This window comes from Lontra canadensis, unplaced genomic scaffold (genome assembly GCF_010015895.1).
Source record: "Lontra canadensis isolate GAN:19392208 unplaced genomic scaffold, GSC_riverotter_1.0 scaffold28, whole genome shotgun sequence".
Classification (NCBI taxonomy): Eukaryota; Metazoa; Chordata; class Mammalia; order Carnivora; family Mustelidae; genus Lontra; species Lontra canadensis.
Genome location: NW_022631022.1, coordinates 20,702,392 through 20,716,968, shown reverse-complemented (window position 1 = coordinate 20,716,968; position 14,577 = coordinate 20,702,392). Strand labels below are relative to the sequence as shown.

At 36.3% G+C, this 14,577-nt stretch overlaps 1 protein-coding gene across 3 annotated transcripts in view; it reads right to left on the bottom strand.

The window, feature by feature from the left end:
* SCAPER (S-phase cyclin A associated protein in the ER) overlaps positions 1 to 14,577 on the bottom strand; it is a 460,910-nt gene that overhangs the window by 298,263 nt on the left and 148,070 nt on the right. For all 3 annotated transcript variants that reach the window (XM_032865126.1, XM_032865127.1, XM_032865128.1), the window contains one exon: positions 12,638 to 12,780. In XM_032865126.1, coding sequence (XP_032721017.1) covers positions 12,638 to 12,780 — 143 coding nt within the window. The remainder of the gene's footprint in view (positions 1 to 12,637; positions 12,781 to 14,577) is intronic.

Genomic DNA, 14,577 nt, shown 5'->3' with positions numbered 1-14,577 from the left:
TATCTGACCACTATTCAAAACTCTTAAGGTCATTAAAACCATGTGCAGCTTGAGAAAATGTGACAAATCAGAGATGCCTGAAGAGAAATGACAATTAAATATCTGAACAAATAACAAACACTTCCCAAACTTGATTGTACAGAACTGAATAATCATGAATAGAACCAACCTAGACAAATCATAGTCTGATTACAGACAAACAGAAAATTCAGAGAGCAGGAAGGAAAAAGCAATTCCCCCTATACAGAGGAAAAGCAATATAATTAATGGCTAACTTTTGTATCAGAAAAAAACAGAAGTTAAAAGATTCAGAATAGTGAAAACAAAAAAGAACAAAACCAGGAACTCTGTACCCAACAAAATTATCATTTAAAATGAAGGAAAATGTCAAATATACAATAACAAAAATTTTTTTCCTAATATTTTTTATTAACATATAATGTATTATTTGCACCAGGGGTACAGGTCTGTGAATCATCAGGCTTACACATTTCACAGGACTCACCATAGCACATACCCTCCCCAATATCCATAACCCAGATACCCTATGCCCACTCCCCTACCCCCCAGCAACCCTCAGTTTGTTTTGTGAGATTAAGAGTCTCTTATGGTTTGTCTCCCTCCCGATCCCATCTTGTTTCTCCCCCCACACCCATGACTCCCCGCCCTGCCTCTAAAATTCTTCATATCAGAGAGATCATATGATATTTGTCTTTCTGTGATTTACTTATTTCACTCAGCATAATTCCCTCTAGTTCCATCCACGTCATTGCAAATGGCAAGATTTCATTTCTCTTGATGGCTGCATAGCATCTATTGTGTATATATACCATCTCTTGGTTATCCATTCATCTGTTGATGGACATTTGGGTTCTTTCCATAGTTTGGCTATTGTGGACATTGCTGCTATAAACATTCAGGTGCACTTGCCCCTTTGGATCACTCCTTTTGTATCTTTAGGGTAAATACTCAGTAGTGCGATTGCTGGGTCATTGCGTAGCTCTATTTTCAACTTTTTGAGAAAACTCCATGCTGTTTTCCAGAGTGGCTGCACCAGCTTGCATTCCCACCAACAGTGTAGGAGGGTTCCCCTTTCTCCACATCCTTCCCAGCATCTCTCGTTTCCTGACTGGTTAATTTTAGCCATTCTGACTGGTGTGAGGTGGTATCTCACTGTGGTTTCTATTTGTATTTCCCTGATACCAAGTGATTTGGAGCACTTTTTCATGTTCTGTTGGCCATTTGCATGTCTTCTTTGCTGAAAGGTCTATTCATGTCCTCTGCCCATTTCTTTCTTTACTTTCTTTTCCCTTTCTTTCTTTCTTTCTTTCCATCCTTCCTTCCTTCCTTTCTTCCTTTCCTGCCCATTTCTTGATTGGATTATTTGTTCCTTGGGTGTTGAGTTTGATAAGTTCTTTATAGATTTTGGATACTAGCTCTTTATCCAATCTGTCATTTGCAAATATCTTCTCCCATTCTGTCCCTTGTCTTTTGGTTTTGTTGATTGTTTCCTTTGCTGTGCAAAAGCTTTTGATCTTGATGAGGTCTTGATAGTTCATTTTTCCTCTTGCTTCTCTTGCCTTTGGTGATGTTTCTCGGAAGAAGTTGCTGTGGCTCCTTGGCCAGAATTGGATCACATGTCCATAGCTAAATCAGTTATGGCTCATCCCTTTTGGCTCAGGCTGGGGCTGTGATTTTTTATTATAGGCATTTTCCATTTCTTCTTGGATCCAGATCACCTCTGCCACACTGGCTTCTTCTTCATATTATTGGTTGTTTGGAATCTCTGGAATCCTTAATTTAGGTTCTCTTCCTATGGTGTGGGGTGATGCTTCTGAGTGGGCAGCCTGTTGCTCAACTTGTGAAATGCCCTGTACATTCTAATTGATGATCTCAAGAATGAGGAAGGGATGATGGCTCCATTAAGCTGTCAGTGCCCGCCAATGTGCAAACAACATTGTAAAATGCCCATTTCTTCATTGTGTTCCCCTTTTTTCTTCCTAGATGTTCTGAGATTTTAACCTCATAGATGCCAGGAAGTTTTGGCAGAATATCAGTGTAGAATAACCATTCTTTTAGGCTGGGATTCCTGGGGCAGCTACAGCCAGTTTTGTTGTGCGTTGTCCCAGGCAGCAGCTGTGCTGCTAGTTATACCAGGGAAGGTTCTCCATTTAACTCCAATAACAAAAATTTTTAAAACCAAAACCAAAATGAAGGCAAAATATTCCCAAATAAGCAAATGCAAGTTAATTGAATGACAGCAAAACTCCCTTATAAGAAATACTGAAAGAAACCCATGTAGCTAAAAAGGAGTTATGCCAAAATGTAACCTGAATCCACAAAATAAATGAAGTACCCCAGAAATGGTAAATATGTTAATAAGTATAAAGGAACATATAAATACATTTTCTCTCTTATTCTAATTTTTTTGAAAAATGTGGCACTACATGAAGAGATAATGTAACACTGCATTGTTGAAATTATTACATATGTAGATATACTTTATGTGATGATAATAACATGAGGGAAAGGCTACAGAACTATAATGAAATAAAGTTGCTCTATTTTACAAAAATTAAGTTAGTTTTAATCAAAAGTAGATTGTCGTAAGTCAAAATATTGTAATAAAAACAGGAACCACTAAGCAAAACTAAAATAAGAGTTTAAAAATCAGGAGAAAGAGATGCCTGGTGGGTAGGTGAGGCGGTTAAACATCTTGATCTTGGCTCTTGATCTTGGTTCAAGTCATGATCTCAGGCTCGTGGGATCAAGCCTCATGTCAGGCTCCCTGCTCAGTGGGGAGTCTGCATCTCTCCCTCTCTCTCTGCCCCTTCCCCGGCTTGTGCTCTTTCTCAAATAAACAAATAAATAAATAAATAAATCTTTGAACAAATGAAGAGAAAAATTTAAATGATGCACTTAAAAGTATTAACAAAAAAGGCAGTAGTAGTAAGAGAGAACAAATAAACCCTTCAGATATATAGAAAATAAGTATCAAAGTACAAGATATAAATGCAATCATATCAATAATTACATTCAATGAGAATGGACTAAACACTTTAATCAAAAGGCAGAAATTAGAATAGATGGAAAAGGAAACCTCAACTATATTTAGTCTATGAGAGAGACAGTTGAGGTAAAAAGACACAAAAGGATGAAAGTAGAAGGACAGAAAAAGATGTATCATACAAATAATGACAATGGAGATATTTAAAAGAGGAAAAAAGTTGACTTTAAGGCAAGAAATATTTTTTAAAAGTCAAAGAGGAACATTTCATAACGATGAAAGTCAATACCTCAGGAAGATATTATATGCCTATGGCACCAAAATACATAAAGCAAAAACTGTCAAACTAAAATATAAATGGAAAATTCAAAAATATGTGGAAATTTCAACAACCATCTATCAAAACTTAATAAAGCAAAACAGAAAACCAATAAGCATACAGAAGTCTAGACAAAACAATCAACTAACTTAACTGACATTTAAAGAACACTGAATCCAACAATAGAATACAAATACTTTTACAAGGGCATATAGGACTTTTTTCTCTAGGATCATCTACACCCAAGGCTATAAAATAAGTCTCAATGAATTTAAAGGGACTTTAAAATTTACACAAATTTAAATTTACACAAAGTATATTCTTCAACTACAAAAGATTAGAAAATGACAGAAAATTGGGGATATCCCCAAGTACTTAGAAACTAAACAAAATGATTCTAAATAACTCATGGATCAAAAAATCATTAAAAAAATTAAAAATATCTTTAATTGGGAAGAGGGAGGAAAGATGGCAGAAAAGTGGGGGATCTATATTTCATATGGTCCCTTGGATTCAGCTAGATGTCTACCAAATCACTCTGAACATCTGAATTTAACCTCAGATCTAAGAAAAGAATTGCTGCAATTCTACAAATAGAAAAGTGACCACTTTTTGCAAAGTAAGAGGTGCAGACACATGAATCTAAGGGGATATATCAGAAGATAAACCATGGGGTGGGGGGAGAGCCTTTGTAAGCCAGCCACTGGAAAGTGATAGAGCAGTGAAGTACAAAATCGGAAGCTTTAGAAGTCTGCACCTGTAAAAGAATGTCCCTGACTGAAAGGTGCTCAGGTGATGAAGTGGCACAGACTGTAGGTGGGACAGTGTGGTCTCAGATCCCCAGGGTCACAGAAAGAACAAAGGTGCCTGTGTGTGGCAGAGTTCCCAAGCATTGCAGAAGGAAGCTGGCTACAATTAGCAAGCCCCAGAGAAGCCTCTCAGCTAGGTGTTGTCATAAACCATGAACCATGGCACAATCAGGTGACCGCTCTCCGAGCAAAGGCCCAGCAAGCAACAACTGCTGGGAGATCTGGCTCCTTCCTCCCAGAGTAGTGGCACAGGTGTACACAGGACAGGGCAAACACTCCCAGAGCAGGAGCCCAGCCAGTGGCAGGGCATAATGAGATACCCCTCCCCACCCTCAGGATTGGTGTGCCTGTGCCTGCAGGAGTCTGTGGAGTTGGTGCACAGGAAAGGGAATGACCACCTTTCCCTGAGGGTGCGCTAAAGAGTGGGTGCCACAATCATTCAGTTCCAGACCTGGGGACTGAGGTGCTGCCATTTTTTTATTTCCATTCTCTAAAGCAATACGAAAAGCCATCAGGGAACAAAAGCCACATAAAGCAACTGAAGCAGCTTACACTGAGCCCTGCCCTAGGGCAAGGGGTAATACAACTCTGCTGGGCAAAAACAGCCGCAAATCAGTGGAAGAGGCCCCACCCCCAGAAGACCTGCAGGATCCTCAGGCAAATACCAAGTTTACAGATCACTCATAAATGAAAAACTCCCATGCTAGGGGAAAATAGTACATAAAATCAGAGGTTTTTTGGCATAAGTCTTTATTTTTTCAGTTTAAAATTTTCTTTTTTTTTTCTTTTTTTCCTTTTCAACTAGTTTTTTTGTATCAACTCTTTTTTTAAGTCTCTTTTTAATTTTCATTTTTACATTTACATTTTATAGATACAACTTCATTTTTGGTTTCCATTCACTGTATTCTACTATGTATATATGTTTTGCATTCTTTACAATTTTTGGATTTAGTGTGTTATAACAAACCAAAATACATTCAGGACCAAGTGAATCACCCTGTTTTGTCCATCTGGGAGATTATATACTCCCTTCCACCTCCCTTTTTTTCTTTTCCTTTTCTTTTTTGGCTTGCAACCTCTTTGATTTGTCTAATGTGTATTTCGCTTGGGTTGTGGTTAATATTTTTTATTTTGTTCTCTCATCCATTCATTCTTCTCTGGGCAAAATGACTAGAAAGAGGAATTCACAACAAAAGAAAGAACCAGAGGTAATACTCTCTTGCTTCAGATCTAATTGGTAGAGATATAAGAAGAATGTCAGAGCTGGTATTCAGATAACAATTATAAAGTTATTAGCTGGGCTTGAAAAAAGTATAAAAGACACTGGGGAAATCTCTTAGTGCAGAATAAAATCTAATCAGTCCAAAATTAAAAATGTTTTAACTGTGATGCAGTCTATAATGGATCCTCTAACAGCTAGGGTAAATGAGGCAGAAGAGTGAGTTAGTGACATAGAAGACAAGATGATGTAAAGGAAGGAAACTGAAGAAAAGAGAGAAAAACAACTACCAGATCATGAGGGAAAACTTTGAGAAATGAGCAAAACCATAAAATGAAACAGTGTCAGAATTACTGGGGTCCGAAAGAAGGAAGAGAGAAGTAAAGAAGGTATATTTGAGCAAATTATAGCTAAGAACTTCCCTAACCGAGGGAAGGAAACAGGCATTCAATTCCAAGAGGCACAGAAAACTCCCCTCAAAATCAACAAAAATAGGTCAACATCATGACATATCATAGTGAAACCTGAAAAATACAAAAACAGAGACAGAATTCTGAAAGCAGCTCAGGAAAGAAGATCATTAACATACAAGGGTTGACACTTAGGCTAGGAGCAGACCTGTCCACAAAGACCTGGCAGGCTGGAAAGCTATGGCATGATATATTCAACACAGTAAATGGGAAAAATATGTAGCCAAGAAAACTGTGTCCAGAAAGGGTGTTATTCAGATTAGAAGGAGAAAAAGAGCTTCCAAAATAAACAAAAACTAAAGGAGTTCATGAACTCTAAACTAGCTCCACAAGAAATATTAAAGGGGATACTGTGAGTGGGCAAGAGAGACTAAAAGTAAAGACTAGAAAGGAAGAGATAATCTATAGGAACAGTGACTTTACAAGTAATACAATGGCACTAAAATCATATCTTTCAATAAGTATTCTGAATGTAAATGAACTAAATGCTCCTATCAAAAGACACAGGATACCAGAATGGATTAAAAAAAAAAAAAAAAGACCCATTGATACGCTGCTTATAAGAGATTCATTTGACACCCAAAGATGACTCCAAATTGAAAGTGAGGGGGTGGAGAACAATTTATCATGCTAATGGACATCAAAAGAAAGCTAGAGAAGCTATCTTTATGTGTCATCCTTATATCAGACAAACTAGATTTTATTTATTTTTTATTTTTTTTAAGATTTTATTTATTTATTTGACAGAGAGAGAGAGATCACAAGTAGGCAGAGAGGCAGGCAGAGAGAGAGAGGGAAGCAGGCTCCCCGCGGAGCAGTGAGGCCAACGTCAGACTCGATCCCAGGACCCTGAGATCACAACCAGAGCCGAAGGCAGAGGCTTAACCCACTGAGCCACCCAGGAACCCCACAAACTAGATTTTAAACTAAAGACTGTGATATAAGACGAAAAAGGACTCTACATCTTAAAAAAAGGGTCTATCCAAGAAGAAGATCTAATAATTTTAAGTATTTATGCTCCAAATTTGGGAGCAGCTAAATATATAAATCAATTCACAACAAACTTAAAGAAACTCATTGATAATAATACAATAATAGTAGGGGATATTAACACCTCACTCACAGCAAAGGACACATCATCTAAGCAGAAGATCAACAAAGAAACAAAGGCTTTAAATGACTCACTGGACCAGATGGACATAACATATATTCAGAGCATTTCATCCTAAAGAAGAATATACATTCTTTTCAAATGCACATGAAACATTCTTCAGAATAGATCACATACTAGGTCACAAATCAGGCCTCAACTGGTAAGAAGAGACTGAGATCATACCATGAATATTTTCAGACTACAATGCCATGAAACTTGGAAATCAAACACAAGAAAAAATTTGGAAGGAACACAAATACATGGAGGTTGAAGAACATCCTACTAAAGAATAAATGGGTCAACCAGAAAATTAAAGAAGAAATTTAAAAAAAAAATACATGGAAGCCAATGAAAATGAAAAGATGACAATCCAAAAACCACTGGGATGCAGCAAAAGCCATCCTAGGGGAGAATTATATATAAATACAGGCCTTCCTCAAGAAACAAAAGTCTCACATACACAATCTAACATTACAACTAAAGTAGCTAGAAAAAGAACAGCAAATAAAGCCTAAATCCAGCAGGAGAAGAGAAATAATAAAGATTAGAGCAGAAACCAATGAAATAGAATTAAAAAAAAAAAAAAGACAGTGAAACAGATCGATAAAATTAGGAGCTGGTTCTGTGAAAGAATAAACAAGATTGATAAACCCCTAGGTACAGTTATCAAAAAGAAGACAAAGGACCTAAATAAAATGATGAATGAAAGAGTAGAGGTCATAACCAGCACAAAAGAAATAGAATCAATTATAAGAGAATATTATGAGCGCTCATATGGTAACAAATTAGGCAATCTAGACTAGGAAATGGGTAAATTCCTAGAAACATATAAACTACCAGCACTGAAACAGGAAGAAATAGAAAGTCTGAACAGACCCATAACCAACGAAGAACTTAAATCAATAATCAAAAATCTCCCAACAAATAAGAATCCAGGGCCAGACTTGGGTGCCTAGGTGGCTCAGTTGCTTAAGTGTCTGCCTTTGGTTCAGGTCATGATTCCAGGGTCCTGGGATAGAGCTCTGCATCAGGTTCCCAGATCAGCAGAGAGTCTCCTTCTCCCTCTCCCTCTGCCTGCTGCTCCCCTTTCTTGTACTCTGTCAAATAAATAAAATCTTTAAAAACAAAACAAACAACAACAACAACAAAAAGAATCCAGGGCTAGGTGGCTTCCCAGGGAAAGACTACCAAACATTTAAAGAAGAATTAATAAATATTCTTCTGAAATTGTTCCAAAAAAACAGGAATGGAAAGAAAACTTCCAAACTCATTGTATGAGGCCAACATTACCTTGATCCCAAAACCAGACAAAGACCAATAAAAAGGAGAATTACAGACCAATATTCCTGATGAAAAAGGATGCAAAAATTCTCACAAAGATCCTAGTCAATAGGATCCAACAGTACATTAGAAGTATTATTCACCACGATCTGGTGGGATTTATTCCTGGGTAGCAGGGGTGGTTCAACATCCCCAAATCAATCAACATGATAAACCACATTAATAAAAGGAGAAATAAGAACCACATAATCCTCCCAATAGATGCAGAAAAAGCACTTGACAAAATACAGCATCCATTCTTGGAAAAAACCCTCATAAAGTAGGCACAGAGAGAATATACCTCAACATCATAAAGGCCATATATGAAAAGACCCAGAGGTAATACCATCCTCAATGGAGAAAAACTGAGTGCTTTTTCCCTAAGGTCAGTAACATGACAGGAATATCCATTCTCACCACTATTGTTCAATATACTGCTGGAAGTCCCAGCCTCAGCAATCAGACAACAAAAAGAAATAAAAAGCATCCAGACTGGCAAGGAAGAAGTCAAACTTTCACTCTCCCCAGAGGACATGATAATCTATGTAGAAAACCTGAAAGAATAAAAAAAAAAATGGTAGAACTGATACACAAATTTAGCAAAGTCAGAGGATATAAAAGGAACACAGGGAAGCCTGTTACATTTCTATACACCAATAATGAAGTAGCAGAAAGAGAAATGAAGGAATCAAACCCATTTACAATTGCAACAAAAATTATAAGATACCTAGGAATTACCCTAGCCAAAGAGGTAAAAGATCTGCACTCTGATGAAAGAAATTGAGGAAGATGAGAAGAAATGGAAAAACATTTCATGCTCATGGACTGGAACAAATATTATTTAAATGTCTATATTACCCAAAGCAATCTATGCATTCAATGCATTCACTATCAAAATAATACCAGCATTTTTCACAGAGCTAGAATAAACAATTCTGATATTTGTATGAAACCAGAAAAGCCCCTGAAAAGCCAAAGCAATCTTGAAAAAGAAAAGCAAAGCTGGGGGCACCACAAATCTGGACTTCAATTTCTATTACAAAGCTGTAGTGATCAAGGCAGTATGGCACTGGCACAAAAACTGACACATAGATCCATGGAACAAAACAGAAATCCCAGAAGTGAACCCAAAAATGTATGGTCAATTAATCTTCAACAAAGCAGGAAAGAGTATCCAAAAAACCAAAAAACAAAACACAATTCTGGGGCACCTGGTCATTAAGCACCTGACTTTGGCTCAGGTCATGATCCCAGGGTCCTGGGATCGAGCCCCACATTGTGCTCCCTGCTCAGCAGGAAGCCTGCTTCTCCCACTCCTGGTGCTTGTGTTCCCTCTCTTGCTGTGTCTCTCTCTGTCACATAAATAAATAAAATCTTAAAAAGAAGAAAGAAAGAAAAAACCAATTTCTCCAACAAAGGATATTGGGAAAACTGGACATCAACATGCAAAAGAATGAAACTGGATCACTGTGTTACACCATATATGAACACAAATTCAAAGTGGATTAAAGATCTTTAAGTGAGACCTGAAACCATCAAAATCCTAGAGGACAGCACAGGCAGTAATCTCTCTGACATCAGCCAGAGCAACTTACCAGATATGTCTCCTGAGGCAAAGGAAACAAAAGCAAAAACTATTGGGACTTCATCAAAATAAAAAGTTTCTGCAAGGTGAAGTAAACAATCAAGAAAACTAAAAAGCAACCAGCAGAATGAGAGAAGATATTTGCAAAGGACATATCTGATAAAGGGTTAGTATCCAGTATCCATGAAGAACTTAAAAATTCAACACACAAAAACCAAATAATCCAGTTAAAAATGGTGTATCTGTGACATGACATGAATAGACATTTTTCCAAAGAAGACATCCAGATGGCCAACAGACGTTAAGAAAAGATACTCAACATTACTCATCATCAGGGAAAATAGAAATCAAAACTACAATGAGGTATTACTTCACACCTGTCAGAATGGCTAAAATGAACAACACAGGAAACAATAAGTGTTGGCGAGAATATGGAAAAGTGAAACCCTCTTAAATTATTGGTGTGAATGCAAACTGGTGCAGCCACTATAGAAGACAGTATGGAGGTTCCTCCAAAAGTTAAAAATAGAACTACACTACAATCTAGCAATTGCACTAACAGATATTTACCCAAAGCAAACAAAAATACTAATTTGAAGGGATACATGCACCCTGATGTTTACAGCATCATCATCAATAATAGCGAAAATACGGAAAGAGCCCAGATGTTGATCAATGGATGAATGAATAAAGAAGATGTGGTGTGTATATATATACAATGGATTATTCAACCATAAAAAAAGAATGAAATCTTGTCATTTGCAACCAAGTGGATGGAGCTACAGAGTATCGTGCTAAGTGAAATAAGTCAGTCAAAGTCAAATACCATATGATTTCACTTGCATGTGGAATTAAGAAACAAAACAAACAAACATGGGGGAAAAGAGAAGAAAATCAAGAAAAAGACTCTTAAATTCAGAGAACAAACTGATGGTTATAGGAGGGGAGATGGGTGGGGCAAATGGATTAAATAGGTGATGGGGATTAAGAAGGACAGTTGTGATGAGCACCTGGTGTTGTTTTTAAGTGTTGAATCAGTAAATTCTATACCTGAAAGTCAAAAAAGACAAAAACAAACAAAAACCACAAAATTTTTACAATTTCCTTTTTTTAATATAGAATTGAGCAAGCTGAATCTAATAGTGGAAATGCAAAAGGGACAAGACAGTTCTAATAATAAAAAATAAAGTAAGGGATACTAATAGATACCAAGAATTATGGTAAGCTTTGAGAATTAAGGTAGGAGATAGAAAAAGTGACCACTGGACCAGAAGATAGAGCCTACAAACAGAATCATGCATACATGGAAGCTTCATTTATATTAGAAATTCTATAGATTATTAGGGAAAAAAATGATGCCTAAATTAGAATGGGGTATCCACATGGAGAAAAAAAATGAAATTGGATTCTTACCTCAACCCATACAATTAAATAAATTCTAAGTAGATAATGACTTTACTATTTAAAAAAAACACCAAAACAAAACATTTTGGGGTTTTTTTTCATCTCCATCCTTCCTTTATTTAGCCAGCATATAGTACATCGTAAGTTTTTGATGTAGTGTTCAACGATTCATTAGTTGCATGTAACACCCAGTGCTCAACACAATACGTGTCCTCTTTAACCACAACATTTTGAAGAATATCTAATGACTCCAGAGAGGAAGGGATTTCATAAACAAGATAAAAAAAGCACATATCACAAAGTTTGTTCAGTTTTACTGCATTGCAATCAAGAATTACATTAATCAGGTGGGGGAGTGATTAAGTAGGTGATGAGCACCAAGTGTTGTAGGGAAGTGCTGAGTCACTAGATTATACACCTGAAACTAATATTACATTGTATATTAACTAACTGGAATTTAAACAAAAACTAAGAAAAGGAATTATATTAATTAAAAGCCATCATAAAGAGTAAAAAGACAACCAATAACCCATAAAAATATTTGCAACAAATGTATCTGACAAAGAATTGGTATCTAGTAAAGATAATTCCCAAATATCAAGAAGTAAATATTCCAATAGAGAAAGGAACAAAAAATTTAAATAGGCACTTTACATTAAAAAAAAAAAAACAAAAAAACTTGTGTAGTTGGTAAGTATGAGCAAAGTTGCTCAGCCTTATTAATCTTGGCTAACTAGAAAAGCATATTAAAATCACAAAGAGCTATCTTTTCACATGCACTAAATTTGCCAAAATTAAGAGGTCAGAAAATATATTATTAAGTGTAGAGCAACCAAAACGACTTGGACGTAGCCAGTTAAATGTCTTCTCCTGGATCTTTGAATCTTAAGTGATTTCAAAATGTAGGGATGGCTGAAGGTCATTTATCATAATCAGAGTGGCAATATGCTGACTAGACTGCTTCCATCAAAAGACCACCACCGTGCTCTTGTGACCCAGCCTTTGACACCTCACCATTTCCAAGCTTATTCCTCTAACTTCCTATCACTTTTACTCCCAATATTTTCCAAAAACTTTCTTTGCTTAAGCTAGCCAGTATCAAATTCTGTTTTCTGCAATCAAAAAATCTTAAAACATCAAGTTTCTCATTCAGTAGGAAGATTCAGAAGGTTTCTATTTTAAGTACAATCACATAATTCCTGGAAATTGAAATTCAGTACATTTCTGTATTTGTGACTATTTCTTTAAAAATCTACATGACAAGAAATGGCTTTACTTTTAGACGTGATTTGAATATCCACTCATGACATTAAGTTCATTAGGTTCAAAATCATAATAGCAAATGAGGTACCTAGCTCTTTCTCGGGCAGCATCCTCACGGGCTTTTTCTTTTTCTTGCCTCTGTTGTTCAATTCGGGCTTCTTGTTCTTTTCTTCTCATCAACAATTCTTCTACACGGGCCTGCCGTTCTGCCTCTAGAGCTCTCTTGCGTTCCTACAATCAGAAAGAAAAGTTTTAAAATATTAGAATTAAGTGTAAAGTGAAAATAATTAATGGTGGCACCATTTTGACATAAATTTATATGTCAAGCCAAGTAGATCCTTGGCTTGCTACTAGGTATGCCTCTCAGAATTAAAAAAAAATAAGTAGCAGTGATATGTGGTTTTCATATGTCATTTACCAGTGTTATACATAATTATAAGAATAAATGCTCCTTGAAGCAGCCACTGTGTTATTCATACTCTGTGAGAACCTAACATGCATTTTGTGGTTAATCACTTCTAAACCCTCATATTTACAGATGATTTCAGAAATGCCAGAACATGACGAAAAAGTGTAGTTAACAAATTTCTGAACTAAGCACCCACGAAGGAGTTAGGGGCGGGGTGGGGGAGGGCTTGTGACAAGGATAAAGAGTTATCATAATACAGCACAGTGGGTAAGAGAGTGGGCACTGGGTCAGATTCCCTGATTTTGTTTCATGACCCTATTATTTACTGGCTCAGGAACACTGGTCTTGGTATATGATAAACGTGCCTTCGTTTTCTGGAAGACAAATAACAATACTACTAATGTCTTCAGATATTCTGAAGAACAAATGAGATAATGCATAAAAAATACTTATGAGAGGGCCTGGCATATAGAAAATTTTCAGTAATTATTTATCATCATCAAGGCAGAAGATAATCAAAATACTATGTTCTATGTATATTTTTGCCTACTAGGAGTACACTGCTGACTATCACCATATTACTAGCTGTACTGATATATTTTATTTTTATGTGCATGTAGTTTTATTTTTTCTGTTTGGCATTTTATATACACTTGTTATATGAGGATACTTTTGTTATATAATTAAGAAAAAATTTCTACCGTTTTTAGAGGTTTTGTTTCCATCATGGCTCCTAATATTTTTGTTCTGTTTTGTTAAAATCACATGTTGACATTTTTATCTCCAATGTCTTTCAGCATTCTTTTAAACATATTAACCTCCATATTTACTAATACAGCATTATGGGTAAATTTTAAGACTATCTTGAAATTATTATTCTTTCTTCATGGAAAGTGTATATATTATTACATCTTCAGTTTCTCTTAGTTATATTATTTTTCATTTCTATTACCTTTTTTTATTTGTATTTTAATCACCCAGTGCTCCACACAAGTACACTCCTTAATCTCTACCACCTATATTTCACCCATCCCCCCAACGGGCTCCCCTCTGGTATCCATCAGTTTGTTATCTATTGTTAAGTCTGTTTCTTGGTTTGTCTCTCTTCCTTTCCTCTGCGCCTTTGTTTCTTAAATTCCACATGACTGAAATCATATGGTGTCTTTCTCCGACTTATTTCACTTAGCATTATACTGTCTAGCTCTAACCATGTCATTGCAAACAGCAAGATTTCATTCTTTGTTATGGCTGAATATTCCATTTTAGGTATATATACCACATCTTTTTCCACTCATCAGTGAATGGACAGTTGGCCTGCTTCCACATCTTTGCTAGTGTAAAGAATGGTGCTATAAACATAGGGATTTTTTTTTTTAGAGAGAGCATGAAAGTGAATGGGGGAAGGGGGGAAAGGGAGAGAGAACCTTAAGCAGGCTCCACACTAGGGTATTTACCCCCAAAACAGAAAAACACTATTTCAAATGAATACAAGCACCCCTATTTTTATAGCAGCATTCTTTACAATAGCCAAGATGCGGAAGCAGCCCAAGTGTCCATTGACTGATGAGTGGATAAAGAAGATGTGGTATACATACACACACATACATGCATGCACACAC